Source organism: Choloepus didactylus, chromosome 5 (genome assembly GCF_015220235.1).
Source record: "Choloepus didactylus isolate mChoDid1 chromosome 5, mChoDid1.pri, whole genome shotgun sequence".
Lineage (NCBI taxonomy): Eukaryota > Metazoa > Chordata > Mammalia > Pilosa > Megalonychidae > Choloepus > Choloepus didactylus.
The window spans coordinates 64,566,836-64,586,610 of record NC_051311.1 but is presented as its reverse complement, the minus strand read 5'-3'; the positions used below and the strand labels follow the sequence as shown (position 1 = coordinate 64,586,610).

Sequence of the window (19,775 nt, the reverse complement as noted above, 5' to 3'; positions counted from 1 at the left end):
TTGCGTAGGAGGTAAAAATGTATTTGATTAGCTGATGGCAATGTGAACTTGTTAAAAATGAGTGCTAGGTATGTTAGCCATGTAAGGTTTATAGCACATTTGTCATGTCCAAGTTCACTAGTGTGGGCTCTCAGTAGGATGGATTGCAGCTGACTTTAATTAACACTTCAGTCTCTGCAAAATGATAAGCCGTATCAGTAATTTAGAGGCCAAAGATGCTGTTTAAATCATTAAGTCCTTGCTATATTATATGACTGTTGTAGCTGTAGAAAAGACTTAGCTTAATACTTCCCTGAACTGTTCCAATAATTGGGATGAACAAAGGCACAATGCAGCTTTTTCATTCAGTGTATACTTCTGTGGTCCTTTCTGACTACAAATGGATATTTGCTTGTGCCTAAAATTGAGTTGTGTGCGTGTGGGGATTTGTTGAATTAAGACATTTATTTTAGATGATGTTTTTGGAAGCATGCCGAATTATATCTTAAGGACAATTGCTGCCATGATTGCCATAGTAGTGTTTTGGGGAATATAGTTTGCAAGCAGAATGAACAATCCACAACAGGATCGTACCATCTCAGTGAAGAAATCTCCCCTGCTGTACCAATCCCTCTTTTTTCTCTAAGCTTGCCTTGACTTAAAGCCTTCTTTTTTTTCTCAGTTTCTATGTTGGCTTGTATATTAAGCAACATTTTTTCATCTAATTTTGGCTGCAAATTTGGATCCTTCAGGATGTGGTTATCTTTTTACGGGGTGGGGCGGAGGGAGGTGGCTGAATACTTCTGGTTTGAGAAATTATGTCATCCCTGCCTAGAAGTCCTACAGATTTAGTGTCAGATTCAGTTTATTCATACAGCCAGTGATGGTACCAGGCATTTGAGTTTGTGCAGAGGCATTGCAGTTCTCAGTTCACTTTAGTTGAGATATGAGGGGAGAGAGTATGTGTGCAGAGCTTTTTTTTTTTTTTTTTTAAACTTACTTTGATCTGTCTACGGACCTTTTGGTTGCTCTAGTATGTAGTTTGGTTTCCTCTCTGAAACCGTATTCTCTGACGTTGCTTTTGCTTAGCTGGCCTTATTGAATGTTTAGCTAGTTTTGGGTGACATTATCTCCAATAGCAGTATTTGCTCTACATCCCCCAACCTTGTTCTCTAAACTGGCAGAGAGTAAGGATTGTTCTTAAGTTGCCTTCCTTGCACTGTGTCCTGCTGGGCTGTGCCTGGATTCCAGTCCCTGAATCTGGGATGGTTCAGTGAAGCTGCACCCCCTTGGAGCAGCTCCCGTCGGAGCCACCAACTTGTTCTCTTGTAACTACTGATGGTGGCAGTACCAAGATGGGTGTTCTTTGAATCTTTTCATTAAATGCTCTTACAGTTCAGTCTTGTTTGAGGGAGCAAGTCTGGAATCTGGAAATTGCATCCATGGTGGTTTTCTGGTTCTAGGCTTGGGTCATAAGCCATAGATCTGAAACAAATGCTTTGGTGCCTGCAAGTGAAGAAGATACTGAAGAAACCCAGAGTCAAAGAAAAGCCTCATGTTTGTGTTGTGAATTCGCTAACCACACGTCTTTAATTTTTATGTCTCAGTCCTGAGCAGAACCGGCTTTCTGAATGTGAGGAACAAGCGAAAGCAGCTAAGAAAGGGATGTGGAGCGAGGGCAGTGGTTCACATACTATCCGGGACCTCAAGTATACCATTGAAAACCCACGGCACTTTGTGGACTCACACCACCAGAAGCCTGTCAATGGTGAGGCTGGTGCGAAGGACGGATCTGACTTGGAGTGATGTCTTTCTATTTGCCATCCTTGCTTCTTGAGGTTTATAAAATCTAGCGAACTTTTCTTTTACTTACCTAGTATCCAGGGGAAACCATTAAGGGTAAAACAATACCATGGTATTTAGGAAGGGAACTTGAATTTAGTTCTTGAGGTTACATTGATATATTTTGCAGAGGCTGGTCTCTTACTGATGCATGGTAGTAAATTGCTGGCATTTTGCACATTTGGGGATCTTTCTGTTCTCTAAAAGCTGGCTGCTTAAATACCATTCCTCATCTTTGGGAGTAGACTATATATATCCTGGATACATATAAATGTGTATATGTATTTATACACTCTGTAATTTTTGGCCCTACTTTGAGACCTTGTTAACTACAGACTCATTGAAATAAAATTATTACCAGTCCTGAATTGTTACTATTTGCTGGCACCTTCTGGGTACCTGGAACATAGGTGAGCAACCTTGCTTATGGATATCAAAGTTTAGGTATGAGCCCCGAGGTCCCAGAAGGTTCGGGAAATATAGGCCTGGTCTGTATTCCCCAGGGATAGTTAGTGGAAGAGTCCCTGTTTGAACACTCATGATCTGCTTGTGTTTAATTAGTTCTTATAGGGAGGCTTTCTGACTGAGTGTTTTGGGGAGAGGAACCAAGTTAAATGTGGTTTGATTGGGTATTGTTTATCCCTGGCACAACTTTGTAATGACTTCAGCTGTTTCTTCTGTCACGCAGCTATCATCGAGCACGTGCGGGACGGCAGTGTGGTACGGGCCCTGCTTCTCCCAGATAACTACCTGGTTACAGTCATGTTGTCAGGGATCAAGGTCAGACCACTCAGTGGGCTGCAGGGTGGGTATAGGGTTTATGGAGGTGTTCAGTGATGGGTAGTCACTTTGGACCTACTGTTTCTTCCTAGTAAGGACCATTAACATTGTCTAGGGTATTTTGTTTTGGTTTAAACTTTGTGGTGGGACATTTCTAATTGGATCGTATATACTTTTTTTTTTCTTCTCCTTGTAATCAGGGTTTGTTTAGAGTGGGCTATGCTGGGAGATTGTTGAGTATATTAGTCCAGAGAAGAGGGATAGGAGCTCTAAAGTTCACTGAGTGTGACTTGTCTTAATGTAAAGTATCCATTTTGATTTATAAAAAATTAGGCGTTTAAAGGTAGACACTGGCAAGTCTTTTCTTGGCAAGGGATAATCTTCAACTGTAATTAAAATTATTTTCCCCATGATAATGTAACAGTTTTATTTGCTGTTACCAAAATGTCTGACATGATGCTATTTCTGGGTTGTCCCTCCCCCCCAATGATATTTTTAAAAGGGTTGGAAGATGGAATTTGAGACCTTCCTCAGCCTCACTTTTGTGGAGTCTGCTTTTTTGGAAGTCTCAGTCTGGTGTGAGAGTGGCAAGCATTCATATTTAGGCTGCATTTCTCACCTGCCTGACTTTTGCTTTAGTGCCCAACTTTTCGACGGGAAGCAGATGGCAGTGAAACACCAGAGCCTTTTGCCGCAGAAGCCAAATTTTTCACCGAGTCGCGATTGCTTCAGAGAGATGTTCAGATTATCTTGGAGAGCTGCCACAACCAGAATATTCTGGGTACCATTCTTCATCCAGTAAGTGTGCCTGTGCAGACTGGCTGTGGGGGTTCAGGAGCAGGAGGGCTAAGGGTTCATTTGGGGTTCAAAGAGCTATAGTTGGCCTCTCTGTGCAACCCTCCCCTCTTTTCCCTTCCCTTCTCTCTGTATTTAAGATTCATTTAACGATCTTGGCAGGATTATCATCTAATGAGTTTGAGGATTTTGTGCGGAGGGCTCAGTTATCTGATACAATTGGACAAATCTATTCAACTTATCACCTTTTGAAAATTAATCTCAAATGTTATTGGGTTTATAGGGAAAAGAGGAGCTCTGTCACTTTTTTTCTGAAGTATTGGCCTTAAAAGTTGCCAATAGAAAAGGTTGGGTGGTTGCTGCATCAATTAGAAGTGGCAACGAACCTTGTAGAATAGGATTGGTGAGGTTTGTATGTGGGTCTAGAAGTAAGCTATTTGGAGTATTAGTAGAGCTATGATGAGGAAACTTTTCTGTGGAAAAACTGTTTTCTACTTTCCAGGCCTTATCCAGTTTCTTCCTAATTCTCCTTTTAAGCAGAAAATAGGTTATGTTCTGTTAGTTGTGACTATAGGGAGTTTTACCTGTTGTGTACTTCGGTAGGTTGGTTATTCTTGGGCAGGAAATGACCTTCTTTTTTACCACCAAGTTTGAATGGAGTTTCCTTATTGTAATCTATGTCCAATGCAGAGTTAGACTACTGATACTTATTTGGCTAGAGAATTCCTCCAAAATGGCAGTTGTGGGAAGGCTTGGAGGCTTGGTGTGGAATGTGTCAAGGTTGTCTGTTTCTTCTGAAGTGCTGGCTGTTTGATTGTGCCCTGCCAGATGGCTCTGTGTCATAATAGAATATAAATTGTAATTCACTGGGCAAAATATAGCTTAAGTTATTCCCTCAGTCAGTTCTTCAGCTTTCCCCTTATGAAAAGGGGAAGAAGTGCTGATCTCAGGTAAGGGAAAAATAGGTTTAATCTTTGCTGAAGATTAACGTCCTCCTCTGCCCATAAGAAGAGCTACTGAAATGTCAATTCTGTTCAATGCCACTAGCATTTATCTTACTCCTGTTAAGAGATAGTTTCTGAGCAGGGTGTTGTGGGGATACAAAGCCAAGGCTGTGGAGGGGAGCCCCAGAGCGGGGTCTCCCATGTTAGGGGTGGTTGCTTAATGATAGCGTGTGCTCTATTAATTTTTTTATCTATGAACTGCAGAAAAGATTGTGGCTATGTTAATTGTCTGAGAAGTCTAGAGAAATGGATCTAATCTGTGTCTGCCTTCCCCTTTGCCTTGTTTTTCAGAATGGCAACATCACAGAGCTCCTCCTGAAGGAAGGTTTTGCGCGCTGTGTGGATTGGTCCATTGCAGTTTACACTCGGGGTGCAGAAAAGCTGAGGGCAGCTGAGAGGTAAAGTCTGTCAGGGGAGCCTTCCATGAAGAATCTTGTCAAGGATCCTTAGGGAAAGAGATCCAACAATTTTGTCTCACCAATCTCTGTCAGTGTCTGTTTTATTTCAGGCAAGTATAAGAGAACTTCCAAATGAAGCTAGTATTTCATCAAGGAGTGGCTTACTTATTAGTCTTTTATCAAGCCCCTCAATTAAGTTCCACGTTTTTGGCATTTGGACTGAAAATAAATTTGAGGTTCATCTGTGGAAGAAGAAATTGCCTAACAGGTACTCCCAAAAGGCTGACTAGAGCAGGCCTTTGGTGGAAAGATAGAGCCTGTGGGTCATGAGCCAGGATCATTCAATGTTATTGTGAGACGTAAATTCTAGTTTCTTTGAAAGTGTGTTGTAACTGTAAGTGCTAATACAATTGTGAGGTGCTATTGTCATGTTTTTGGTGAGTACCCTGGTTAAGCAGATATAGAAATAATTTATTTCCAGAAAAATGGCAGTGGAAATTCCAGAGATTGGTGGCTAAGGAAAGTCCCAGTCACCACCTCCCAAGCAGAAGACAGCAAACAGTTGGTAATGATGTTCTACTCCCAGGCTTGTTGCATAGCTTATTTTAGAATCTTTAAATTGTAATGGTCTTGATAATGCTTTACATTCTTGCCTTCAAGACTTAGATCTAAGAGGTGCAAGAACATGCATTAAATGACTGTTGCTTTCTTCCTTTTCTTAGATCTTTTATGTGCCTCTGTGTCTGTAAGCAGGAAAACTTTGAAGTTTTTATAAAAGTGGATATTGTCTGATAAAAAATGCAGTGATTGCTAAAGACAAACATTAGAGTATTTAAGTTGTTCTGTTATTAAATTTGAAAGATAGTACCCTTATCAGTTGTAAGATATCAATACCTTTCAAAGATATAGTGTCCCAAATACTTCTGGTTACTACTGTGATGTTCAGTTTTCATCGTTGTTTCTCAGAAAGTCCATTACTATTCTAAATGATCATTTTGCTGGGTGAATGTTTACATTCTTTAAGTTTCCTGCCTCTTTTTGAAGAAAGTAGGTACAATAATAGTACTATTTGTATTTTTCATAACATCCATAGAAGATTTTGGATTAGGGGGACATACCCATCACATTAAAAACACGTTTACACTAAGAAATGCAAATCATATTTCAGTAATTTGTGATTACGTGCCAGCTGTTTCGCAAAATGCTATATTTGAGCTACATTTATCAGAAATTACTAGTTCATTCCCCAGCACATGTATCCACTTATTCGTAAATACTCCTAAGACAACTGTTTGTTGATTTTTTTTTTTTTTTTTTTTAAATCTTTGCACATATCCATTTCCCACTCATAGTCTGGCTCAAAACAAATCTAAGCTTAGTACTATAAAAATTTTTCTGCCAATATGACTTTAACTCTTGTCAGTGAACTTCTGTCAAGCATTTGTTCATTTTTCTTATTCTTCAGATACAATGCAGTAACAATTGTGTCCTGTTGTCCACCAAGGATTTGGGTGGCTGTAACTTTTTTATAATTCAAATGGGAATTGGGCAGGCCCATTTCTTTTTAAAAATGTTTGTTTAAATGTTTGTGTTCTTCCTACTTAAGAGAGCAGTTGCTGTATGTTTGTAATTCAAGTATCCTAGCATATCGTTGTCACTCAAAATACTAGGTGTCAAAGAGCTTATTATCTAGTGGACTTGCACTAATTCCAGGCTTGAAAAATTACACACCTGGATCCCAATCCACGGGTCACGGATTTGTGATATATAAACATCTTGGATATTTCCAATTGCCATACACTTTTTCTTGTAGCTTTCCTCTTTCTTCTGGTTTGACTGGTGTTCTTTTTCCTGGGTGCTTTGTTGATGAGCTAGGGTAGGAAGAATCCTGTCCTAACTGTTGCTCTTATAGTGATGGTGGATTCCATTTGCCAAACTAGTCTTGTTTGTATGATCTTGCATCCTTGGTTTGTTGCCAGGTTTGCCAAAGAACACAGGCTGAGAATATGGAGAGACTATGTGGCTCCCACTGCTAACTTGGACCAAAAGGACAAGCAGTTTGTCGCCAAGGTGAGTCATTGTCAGCATCCTGATATGCTCAGTGGATGTTGCCAGCCTAGTTATAATACAAGGATTTGAGTGATTAGAAGTGTTTCAGCTCTTGAGTATTTCAAGGCAAGCCAACAGTTTGTGTATGTATGCTTATTGTAGGGACTTTGAAACCATAAGAACTTTAAGATTTCTCACTGTAAATTAGCATAACTTCATTAGAAGTTTATCGGTTAGAATCGTGTACATTGCCGGCTTAAAATATCTCACTTTTTAGGGGTTCTTTTATCTGCTTAGCCAGTGGCATTCTCTGAGATGTCTATGTCCAAGTATAAATGACTTCAATTTTCTCTTCTTTCTGTTTTGGGACTCCTGTGGTTTTGAATTTTTTCTAATGTATTGTTTCTTTCCAAGAGCTCTCCTCCACTGATAATGTGCTGGGACCGGTTTCCAAAGGAAACTAGAGCTACTGAATAGATTCCGTTTCTGTTTTTTCTTAGTTGCCGGGTTTGGTATGTTGAATGGCAGATCTGTTTTCCTTGCCTTCCCAAAATACTGTAATGTTTTCCAACTTATTTTTACTTTTGGCAAGAGATGCTGGAAATTTTGTCCTTATGGGCTAAACGTGGTAAAATACCCATATTCTCTGAGAGGTGTCTGGCCCAATGTCTGCTGTGAGTTTGGGATGGAAAGCCACTAGGTGGCACTGTTAGCCTGAGAAATCGGGAACTGTTTATCTTAGAAAGGTAAAATTTCAGCAGTCTCTGAGGAATTGGTTGAGTTTCTTCGTCACTGTCTTTTTTATGATGCCCAAAGCAATAGGTTGCAGAATGCTCAAGTGGCCTCTTTTCCTCTTTTTTAAATAGGTGGTCTCCAAGTAGTTGTCAGTTTAACCATAATTATCCCTTTGTGTGGGAATGAGTGATAGTAGTTCCTGATGGGATACTTCCACATGCATCTTCCAAGTCTTGATGCAGACTAGAATGGACCTCTGATTCCTTTCTGTTTGAGGACTGTTTGGAAATGATGTAGACATGGGCTGCCCTAACTCCTTGGAATTCACTTGGGTAACCTGTTCTGTGTTATAAGACTGTAGCTACACAATTAAAGAGTGATCATCACTGAACAAGGGAGGCAGGCCTTCTGTTTTTCACCATCATCTCTTTGAGGGTTTTTGATATTAATGATGTCATTGTAGGACCATTTACTTTTTTTTTTTTTAAATCCAGGATTTGTTTTTAATTTTTTTTAACAAAGAGTGGCTTTTTTTGTTACAATGAGGTTTTTGTCAGTACAATGCCAGAATAGAGGAGATTGCCCCTGGAAATAATCTGACGGAGGATTAGGAGGAATAATCAGTCTCCTGTAGAATCTTAAGCATAAATTTAGGTAACTTGGATATAGGTTCTGCTTACAGGGGAGAGAGAAAAATGTATTAGTAGGTAGATAAATGGTTTTCAAATGAATTGAGTTTTAAAAATCTTCATCATTATTCTCATTTTTAAAACAGAAAAAGAGCATAAAGCAAATAAGCAGACACCTATATTCTTAACATCTAGATGAAACCACTATGACATGGCTTTTTTTTTTTTTTTTTTTTTTTTTTAAAACAAAGTTGATCATATTATCTATACCAGGGCCTGGCAAATTGTGGTCCATGGGCCAAATTCAGCCCAGCCCTGTATTTGGCCTGCAAGCTAAGAATGGATTTCACATTTTTAAGTGGTTGGGGGGAAAAAAAGAATAACAGTATTTTGTGGCACATGAAAGTAACATGAAATTCAAACTGCAGTGTCATAAATAAATTGGAACATAGCCATGTCCATTCATTTACCTATATCTGTGGCTGCTGTTGTGCCACAAAGGTGGAGTTGAGTCATTGAAACAGAGATCATATGACCTGGAAAGCCTGAAATATTTACTCAGTCCCTTTACATAGAAATTTGCTGACCCATGATCTATATCAGTTCTTTTCAAAGTGCCTTGATAAACGATATTGAGCTTGTGCCAGAATGCCAATCAAGACATTGCTTCTTTCATTAAGAAGATCTTCCTATTAAAAAAATGTCAACAGTGTGCTTGGTGACGTAGTTGATTTATATTCTGGCACAAGTTCCTTACCTCATTGCAGGCAGGTAGCCACTTTGAGTAGCACTGATCTGTATTCTCTTCATATAATTTTAAAATTCATAAGTTTTTAATTTTAATACATGTAAGTTTAAAGAATTCTGTAGGCTTATTAAGAAAGGTGGTCAAATTTCCTTCTCCCTTGAGACAGCCACTTTCAACTTGTGGCTAATCCTTTTGTCTGAATAAAATATTTATGTTGCTATTTCTTAATTTTTAAAGCTTTAGGCATTGCTCTTTCCTTCGTGCCATAGAAAAAGAGTTAGTTTTTTCATTCACACACATACATACTCATGGGTGCATGTACTCTCCCCCAATCCTTCTAGTATAATTTAATCCTAATTTGGTCAATGTTTACTGTTTATGACTTTGTAAATGCTAAATCACTACTGAATCATGTAGTGGTATTATGATTACTTTTCATTTCCTGCACAATTTTTTGTTTTCCCTGCAGTTAATAATTTTTAAAATTTATGTATTTTTCTATATATTATTAATTCAACTTGCAGACTCTGCCTGTTGTCTCCTCTCAAGACACTCATTCAGTCTGTTAATTTCATCATTTTCGATAATACTTTCCTGGACCTTTTAACTTGCACCAATCTGTACTGGTTCCTCTTTTTGCCTGTTACAAGGGTAAATCTCTTTACCATTATCCTGGGGATTCTCTTTACCTCATTCCTGGGATGGAACTACGTTTGCTGGATGCCATGACCTCCACTTTATGGTGTACTGTTTCATTTTGGTGACACATATTCTCTTAACTCCTGTGAAAGAGTGCATGGGAGGTAAATGTTTTGAAAATTTTCATATCTATTCTACACTTACACTTGATTGATACTTTAGCTGGGTGTATAATTTTAAGTTAGAAGTAATTTTCCTTCAGAATTGTGATGGCAGTATTCTGCTTTTAATTATTTTTTAGTTTTTTTTTTTTTTTTTTTTTTAAGAAGTTTGAAGCTATTCTGATTCTTCATCCTTTTGTGATTTGTGTTTTCTGAAAGCTTTTAGCAAATTCTTTTGGATCCTAATTTTCTGAACTTTCACAATGTTGTACCTTATTTATCTATATGTGAGCATGTTACGTTTCAATTTTTAGTTCTTTAGCTCTGGGAACTTTTTCTTTAATTATTTTGTTGTTGAGTTCCCTCTAGTTTCTCTTTTTTCTTTTTCTGGAACTCCTGTTATTTGGATATTGGACTTCAGGGACTGGTCTTGTAATTTTTCTTCCAGTTTTCTATCTCTTTTTATTTTGTTTTTTCTAGATTTCCTCGTATTTATCTTTTTAGCCATTCTATTCAGTTTTTCATTTAGGATACTGTATTTTTAATTACCCAGGGCTCTTTTTTGTTCTGAATATTTCTCTTTTATTACTATTAATAAACAAGGATGTTTGCTTCATAGATGAATATCATCTCTTAGCTCTCTGAGGAATTAATTACAATTTTACATGAAGACTTCCTCCTAAATAGTATTTATGTTCTCAGGGTTGCTTTGGTTATTTTGATCTCGTGTCTTTCATATTAGAAGCTTTTCTTAGATTCCTGCTGATCCTTGGTTATCTGTCTTAATTAGGAATGAGCAGTGAGCCAATGTATGATTTTAGAGAGAACATCTTGAAATCCTGCTGCTTCTCCACAGATTTTGAACCACTCCTAGGTTTTGGCCCCATTTTTACCCCCCACCTTGAGACTCCTGATGTGGATAGTTTCTGAGTCTTCTTTTGGGGGTGGAGTTTGCAGGGTAAATTAGATTGGTTCTTGAATTTTCTTATCACTGGCTCAGGTTTTAGCTTCTTTTAGTCTGTGGAGTTGGTTACTACTCATCCACCTGCTTTCTAGCTTCTAAAGTTTTGTTACTGTTTTCTCATTTCCTGTTTTCTTTGTTCTTTTGGGCTCATGCCAAAAAAAAAAATCCTCTGTATTTTCATTTTAGAAGGATTTGGGGTGGGAGCCAAAGTAAACATTTGTGTTTAGTGTTTTAATAGGTATACAGTATCCCCTTGTGAGGCTGTACTATAATTTATTTAACCAATCTGCAATAAGTCAATATTTATATTGTTTATAATTTTTCTATTATTTAGAAAATGACTTTTTGAATATCCTTTTACATAAATCTCCATGTAAATGGCAGTTATTTCCCTAGGAATGACTTGGAGCATATTTGCCAAACAGCTCTCCAGAAATGTTAACCAGCGTATACCAATAAGTGTGTTTGTTTTCTAACATGTTGTAGGACAGAGGTTGGCCAACTTTTTCTTAAAGGGCAGTATAGTAAATATTTTACACTTGGTGGGCCATATGGTCTCTGTTGCAACTATTCACCTCTGCCATTGTAGTTTGAGAACAGCCAGGACAGTATATGAATGAATGGGCACAGCTGTGTTCTAATAAAACTTTGTAATACTAGACATTGGGCTGGATGGCCCTTGGGCACAGTTTGCCAACCCTCCTTGTACAATACTGGATATCAGCATTAAATATGAAAGGAAAAAAAATGGCCTGCATTGCTTTTCATACATTAGAACCCAGATGCAGTTTTGTAGGTGTTTTACCTGATTTAGTGTCTGTAATGCCACACCACCTTTTCAAGGAAACCTAAAAAGCTCTGTGCTACCCTGGGCCTTCAAGAACATAATGTGACAGTCCTGCAAGTCTTCACTGAAGGATTCTGCTCTGAGGATCGTGTGATTATGAGACATGGACAAATAGTGCTTTTCTCTTCAGCAGTCACACTGTCTCTTAGTATTTAATTGTACAGGTCTGAAAAGCCTACAAAAGATGATCCATGACCTCTTTAAGGGGGTGCCTCTGGGGCCCTGTAATTGATTTCTGAAACTGTTGCAAAGCTCAGCATCAGAGACTTTGACAAGAGACTCACACTTCTGAGAAATCTGAAACTCAACAGTGAATTCTCTTGAGATATGTGGCCTCTTGAAAGACTGGTTTCCATCATTTGCGTAAGCAATTTTACTTCTTAAGGGATGAAATGCAAGGGAGGGCTTTCCTTGTCTCTCCAGGTTAGCAGAAAAGCATGTTCACTTCACAGCGATTAGCTGAGCCTGTTTGAGACTTTTCTGCCTGCCGTGGCCTGCCAGTTTCCTGCCTGCCTTCCCTTTGGCATTTTAACTGATCTGTGCTGTTTGGAGCCATATGGTCCCCTGAGCACGTGGCTTGGCTTCCCTGTCCTGCTGCTGGATCCTTGGGTCTTGCAGATTTTATAGTCCTGAATAATACTGTGGAGTGTAATGGAACGTTTGTCCTCAAGAGGTGAAGTCCTCTTACTTCTCTGCTGGGTTAGAGGGGTCCAGCTTAGCTTCTTTTACATATTAGCTAGCTAAACAGAGCCCTGAACTTGGTGCTTTGAGAAGATGCAAAAAGAACTAGAAGTGGTTCCTGCCTTCAAGATGTTTACCCTCTATGGCTCCCTCTGGGAAATTGCCCTAAGTAGTTAATTGTCTGGCATGGAGGCTGGGTCCAGTTTTGGAGTTCAAGTTATAAGCTATTTGTGGATGCATTGGATTCTAGAATTGATACAGTTTGTCCCTGTTTTTTTTTTTTTTTTTTTTTTTTTTTTTTTTTTGCTTCACTTCCAGTCATTGCTCTGAGTGGAGTTCAGTTTGAGTATCTTTGAGATAGTTTTTAAGCAAGGATACTTTTTAATATTCTTGGCATCATCTAGATGTCTCCAGTATGTTCCCATTTGGTAGTATGGAGAAAACCAAAGAATACTATACACTTCATTGGCTTTTTTGTCATACGACAATGAAAAGGAAATCCAGGGATGATCTGGCTAGGAAGGTGACCTCTGCCAGCACCCAAAAGAGGTCAAGACTTGGTTTGCAGTTTTAGTTACCAAACCGCTTTGCTGACGATAAGAAAAAAAATGATTGAGTGAGATGAAATTTAAAAGAAATATATACCTGGCTTTTTTTTTTTTTAATTAAAAACTTTACTTTTTAGAAGTTTTAGGTTTATAGAAAATTTGAGCAAACAGTACATAGAATTCCCATATTTATCCGTCCCCTTCAGCTTGTCCTCTTATTAACATCTTATGTTAATGTGGCATACTTGAACTAATATTGATACATTATTATTAACTAAAGTTCATACTTTATTCATTCTTTCTTTACATTTCTTCAGTTTTTCTCTAATGCCCTTTTTCTGTTCCAGGATCCCACATTACATTTGGTTGATCTGTCTCCTTAGGCTCCTCTTGGCTGTGCCAGCTTCTCAGACTTGCTTTGTTCTTGATGACCTTAACAGTTTTGAGAAGTACTGGTCAGGTATTTTGTAGGGTGCCCCTCTGTTGGAATTTGTCTAATGCCTGGCTTCTTTTTAAGTACTTACTATAGTGTCTGGTCTGTTTAATTGTGCTAAGTGCCTTAGAGGTGCTTGTCTCAGGAACTCATTGTAGTCGGTTTTGTGTCAAGGACACAGGGTGGCAGCTGTACTTTTCTGGGACACCGAATATATTGACTGTAGGACATTGCTGTTTACAGTTATGGTATATTCTTTATTTCATCCACTTTTGGCGTTGTTTCAGCAGCTTTTTTAGGGGAGACTAGACAAAGCATATAGCCTTGGGGAGAGGAAAAGCAGTCAGCTGTCATGATTTCCGAGTAGAAAGGTCATTTTGTGTCCTGTTCCCAGTGGGCCCATCAAGGACACTCCCCTGGTGTTGCCCACAGAAGCCCATTTGGGCTGACGTCCTTTTGTTCCTACCTAGTACTGATAATTTTGGCAGCTTTGGGACTACTGGGGATTGTGTCTGGGGAGCTATTCTGAGCATCCTGTTGCCCAGGAGGTTCCATTGTAGGCTCTTTGTGTTGGTTTTTAACATGCTGTGGGTTTTAAGAAGCTGAACAGCAGCCCTTCACCACCCGGTGGGCATTGTGAGGGGCTTTCCAGATGGGGAGTGTGGCAGGAGGCCGAGGATGGGATGGATGTCTCTGGTTCCTGACAGAACTCTGCAGTTCTCTTGACTTGTGTCAGCCTTTAGGCAGCACCTCCTCGTTATTAAGCCCCTGATTTTTCCTTTTATGATTGGACTTTGAGAAATGGGGTGGGAACTGGATTCAGTGATTTTTTTGTGTGTAGAATTCTGGTCCTGTGCCTGAGATGATCTCCTGATGTGTGTGGTGGTGGTGGTGTGTGTGTGTGTGTGGGAGGATTGATTACGGAGAAGTGGAGAAAGTGAGTGGTGTCGGCATACTTAGAGTTATCCAGATGCAACGCACATTAAGGAATATCACTGTTACAAATGTGGTCTGTGATGGAGCTGATGAGGAGACTTTGGATATGATCCATTCTGCATTTTACTTACTGCATAGTACATGACTCTTAACCAATATTGTATTGCTTATTCCATGTTTTTGCTCAGGAGCTGCTTGTTCTCTGGACAGTGATGACACAATTTACAGAGGAATAAAAACTACAAACCCCACGCACACACACACATGCACTCAGCCTACATTCCTTCATCAGAAAGCCAAACCTCATTTACCTGGCAACGTCAGAGTGTGCAGTTCCTGAAGAGGAGGTTTCTAATCAGGGAGATGCCGTGCAGCGACAGTCTGCTGCTGTGGCCTAGAATTTATCGCTCCAAGAATCGGTTCACTGCAACTGCTGCTGACGTGTTATAAGGGGTGACAAATACCAGCGACTGTCACAGGGGTATGCTTAGATCTTCACCTTCTGTAATCAGGGGGTGAAGGTGTGATACTTTCTCTCATTTTGTTCCTCTCTGAGCATGACTAGGGAGTGAATGTCTAGATATTTCTCATGTCTTGATTATAGGAATTTCCCAATGTTTCTTGTTACTGACAATTTAATAAGAGTTTATTATGGTGTAAGAGGCATGTGTTGATCTGTCTAGCACTGGGATTTAAGGAGTGTGTGTATGTGACTCCTGTTATCCTGTTATCCCGTGGGCACTGGTCCTGTACTTTTGAGGGAGACACAGTATTGATTTGCTTATAGTAGCTATTTTGCTTGATACAGCATTGTGGAATTTTTGTTTTCTTTGGCTTGAAAGTAGAATTAGAATAAGACAAACTGTGGACACCTTGACAGCCCCCCTCCCCGGCATGTTCTGTCATCCATTCTAAAATTTATCTCCTCTGTCAGCCAAACATGGGAATTTGAAAGATGGAGAATAGCTGGAGTCTTTCTATTTTGATCATTTGTCCAGGCCACTCCTGGTATCTTTTTATAAGGAGTCAGGGAGAGATTCCATTATGATGGGCATTTGTACTTGGCATTTTTGTGTGTAGATGGTAATGGGAATAAATTCTTCCACTTTTTTTTTTTTTCTTTCAATAACAGAATCTGTATTTTTGGTTATGCCTTTGGGCTGGGTTTTTTTTGTTTTTTTTCTTTGAAATGCTTTCAAATTTACAGAACAGTCAGAAAACTCCAAACAGAACGCCAGCATACCCACTCCCCACCCCACCCCTGTACCCAGATCCACTAATTTTAACATTTGCCACAATTCCATTCATCCATCCATCCATCCATCCATGCATCCATCAATTCATTTTCTGAACATTCAAGTGTAGGTTGTATACATTGTGCTCTTTGAACACAGTTATCAAGTTAAGAAATTTAACATTGATATAAAGCTTATAGTCTATATTCCAGTTTTTTTGTATGTCCCAATAATGTCCCTTTGAGCCTTTTCTCGTTTTTTTGCTAGATCCCATCTGGGATCATGTATTGCATTTAATTGTCACTGTCTCTTTCATTGTTCTTTTTCTTTTTAATTGTGGAAATATAGATATAACATAAATTCTCTCACCCCAGCCACTCCCTAGCATACCATCCAGTGGAATTAGTTACCTTCACAGTATTGTGGTACCCTCACCACCTTCCATTACTAAAACTTTTCCAACTCCTGAAACAGAAACCCCGCACCGATTGTGCATTAATTCCCCATTCCCCTAACCCCCCACCCCTGACAACTTGTACTCTAATTTTTGTCCCTATGAGCTTGAATATTCTATTTTAACATCCTAAATCTATAACAATCTCATTTGCTTTGATACCAACTTAATTTCAATACAAAAGCTATATTTCTATACCCCCTGTCCTCAACATCTTTATATAGTTCTTGTCATAAATTACATGTTTATACATTATGAATAAAAACCACTGATTTATCTTTATATTTTATGTATTTGCCTTTTAGATCCCTTAGAAGTAAAAGGTGGAGTTATAAATAGTGACATTTATATTTATGCAGGATGTTACCCCACCAGAGATCTTTATTTCTTCATGCAGCTTCGATCTGTTGTCTATTGTCCTTTCCTTTCAACCTATAGAACTCTCTTTAGCATCTCCTGTAGGACTGGTCTAGTAGTGACAAACTCCCTCAGCTTTTGTATATCTGAGAATGTCTTAAACTCTCCCTTTTTTATGCAAGACAGTTTTGCTGGATATAGAATTCTTGGTTGGCAATATTTTGCTTTCAGCACTTGAAATATGTCATTCCACTTCCTTCTTGCTTCCGTGGCTTCAATGAGAAATTGGCACTTAATCTTACTGAGACTCCCTTATATGTATCGTGTTGCTTCTCTCTTGTGGCTTTCAGAATTCTGTATCTTTGGCATTTGACGGTTTGATTATAACAGTGTGGTGTGGGTCTAATTGGGTTTATCCTGATTGGAGTTACTTGAGCATCTTAGATGTGTATATTCATGTCTTTTGTTAGATTTGGAAAGTTTTCAGCCTCTGTTTCCTTGAATACTCCCTCTTCCCCTTTCTCTCTTCTCCTTCTGGGGGTCCCACTCTGCGTATATTGGTGTGCTTGCTGGTGCTCCACAGTTTCCTTAGGCTCTGTTTACTTTTCTTCATTTTTCTTTCTACTTCTCAGACTGAATGATTTCAATTGTCTTATCTTTAAGTTCACTGATTCTTTCTTCTGCCAGCTCCAAACTGCTGTTGAACCCCTCCAGGGGAATTTTTAATTTGTTACTGTGGTCTTCAGCTCTGTTTGATTTCTTTTCGTAATTTTCATCTCTCTCATGATATTCTCTTTGTGTTCATCTATCACTCTCCTGATTTCCTTTAGTTCTTTGTCCATGTTTTCCTTCAGTTCTTTGAACAAATTTAGCATCAGTTTTAAAAAGTCTTGTTTGGCATATGTTTCGGTCTGGTCCTCATTGATTGGGCTAGACATGTACATGCATGAGGGTTGCTCTCCTCACCCTGGAATTGGGACCAGGGATCTGCCTTGGGAGTGCAGGCTGTTCTGTGCAGAGTTGATGAGGAGTCGGGGAGGGACCAGCAAGGGTACCCCGAGATCCTACTGCTTTTTAAGTAAATTTTTTCTTGATTTGGTGCTCACCCTGTTACTACAGTCCTTTAACTTTTTTTCTGGAGTTTTGGGAAAGATGTTTCTGCCAGTTCTTGATGGTTGTTCAGTGGGTGTAGTCCTGAAGCATTTCATTCGGGCCGACAGTAGGCTGGGCTGTTTTTAAGTTCTATACTCATGTCCCTCAGCAGCCACTTGACTGCTCTCCCAAAACATGGACCTGTTTTTGTGATTGAGCTAGCTTTAAAGGGCTCTTTAATTTAAAGGGTCCTATACCCTTGAGTGCCAACCCATGCTTAAGTAATTGGAGCCAACCCTGCTCTGGTGTGACCACAGATCAGGTCATTGGCTTCTCTTGATTGTCGCCATGTTTTTCTGGCCTGGTGAAGTTTGGGTTTTCTGATTGTCTGGGTTTTAGTGTTTAGCCTTCATGATTCTAAAATCTGTCAGAAGGTGATAGAGGAATTGCTATGGCTATCTGATACTGACTTTTCGCTGCTTTCAGGATTACAAGTTAATTTTATGCATAGTGGAAAATTATGTATATTTCTTAATCTACTCAGTTCTTCCTTTCATTACTTTTCTGGTCTCTGGGCTGTTCTTTACACTGCTTCCATTACTTATGGTAGTAAACCTGTGGGTACTTCCCATCCACCAATCATAATCAGCCGTCTGTGGACTTAGAACTTGATTCCAACTGTCAGTTTTCTTTTTTCATCCATTCTGTTTGATTTCACCACCTGTTGCTTCCTGTTATGTATAATTTCTTACTTGTTTTTGTTTTTTGCTTTCTTTGGATTGTCCATTAAAGCATTCTTTCTCTTTGGAAAGGGCATGGAGTACAGTAGCCATTTTTGATGGACCCTGCAAATAAATGAGTGTGTTCTGTAATAAAAGGTTTGAGGGCTCCCAAGAAATAGTTAGGCATCTGTTAATATCCTTATCAGTGTGATATCCCTAATGACAAAGTAGAGTCTTGGCTCTATTTTTGTTTTATGCATAAAAGAGGGGGTCAGTTTTGCCAGTCCACCCGGGCAGCTAACCCTGAAGTTTGTTTGGCTTCCTCATGGCTCTTGATGGGGCCTGATGGAAGCCTAAAAGAATTGATTTTGATTCTGTAGATGAAGTGGATGGTTTCAGTGTTTTGTAACCAATAGCTACCTATAAGTGTTGCTTGCAGAAAAACCAAGCAACCTTGAAACAACAGGCTCTTAATATAGTTTGGTGAATTGTACACTGCTCACTGTATTATGGGTTCTGGATGTAATCCTGATGTAGTCCTAGCCTGATTTGAATGGAATTTTATTCTGAACACCTGGTGAAGTGTTCTAATAACCTCCACAGTGGAATATTTGTGCTTTTGCTCTTTGAATAGATTTCCTTGTAAGTTACCCCAGACTGGAAGTTAATCTTATTCAGGTGAGAGGGAGGTCCAGCGTTACTAATTATTGGTGCCAAAACAACCATGGTAATGCTCTGAAAAAGTGGCTTTCAGAGTAGCTGAAGTACTATCTTAGCAATTTAATGTTTTTCTTTGTGATTAATAGGCTTTGCATTTCCTTTCCCACACTAAGATGACAATTCTTTTTGCCCTTCTCTTGCCTTTCATTTTTGGGATCTCTAGTGGGCATCCCATTTTGATTCTTCCTTATATATTGCTGGTATCTTCTTCTAATCCAACACTTGCCTCTTTTCCTAGGTTCACATTGAGATAGGGATTTCAATTTTAGTTTAGATCTTGTTTCAAGGAAAATCTTCAATTGCATGTAGAGACTGGATATCCAATTCTTAAGCTTTGCAGTTAACTATATGTCTTCCTTAGGGCAAGGATTAAAAAGATTGACCATCCTGATGAATGATGCAGATTCTGCCTCATTGAGAAATCATAATATAAGAATTTGGGGACTGATAATTGTAGCACAGTTTTCTCTGTTATTGTTGTACTATGAAGGATGAGAATGGATCTTCTCCAGATGACTATTGATCTTACTTTTCGGCTATGGCTGTGGAGGACCTTGCTCCTTAGTGTGTCTGCTGTAAGATGGGGGCCATCAAAACAGGTTTAAGCATCTTTGCCTTCTTGCCCACAGGTGATGCAGGTGCTGAATGCTGATGCCATTGTTGTGAAGCTAAACTCTGGTGACTACAAGACCATTCACCTGTCCAGCATCCGACCACCGAGGCTGGAGGGGGAGAACACTCAGGTGAGAACAGGGAGGGAGCAGAGCCTCTTTTCAAAACCTGTAGTGAAAGAGCTGGAGAATTGGTTTAGTATGATTTATATTTGTAGGAATGCAAAAGGACAAGTACTTTAAATACCCAAAGTATTATTTCCTTATGTTCCTGTTTACCACTGGATGGGCCTCAGTTTCTTCTGATTCACACTCACTGCTCTCCCTCATTTTGGATGGGCATTACTGATGTTCCTCTTTAGGGGGCTTGAGAACACTTATGGTTTATTTATAAACAAGATTGTATTTCTTTTTAA

The 19,775-nt window shown here is 39.2% G+C and overlaps 1 protein-coding gene across 1 annotated transcript in view; it reads left to right on the top strand.

The window, feature by feature from the left end:
* SND1 (staphylococcal nuclease and tudor domain containing 1) overlaps positions 1-19,775 on the top strand; it is a 462,700-nt gene that overhangs the window by 42,424 nt on the left and 400,501 nt on the right. The window contains exons 5-10 of the mRNA XM_037836239.1: positions 1,587-1,747; positions 2,510-2,601; positions 3,241-3,399; positions 4,692-4,798; positions 6,778-6,868; positions 19,378-19,491. Of these exons, the coding sequence (XP_037692167.1) occupies positions 1,587-1,747; positions 2,510-2,601; positions 3,241-3,399; positions 4,692-4,798; positions 6,778-6,868; positions 19,378-19,491 (724 nt within the window). The remainder of the gene's footprint in view (positions 1-1,586; positions 1,748-2,509; positions 2,602-3,240; positions 3,400-4,691; positions 4,799-6,777; positions 6,869-19,377; positions 19,492-19,775) is intronic.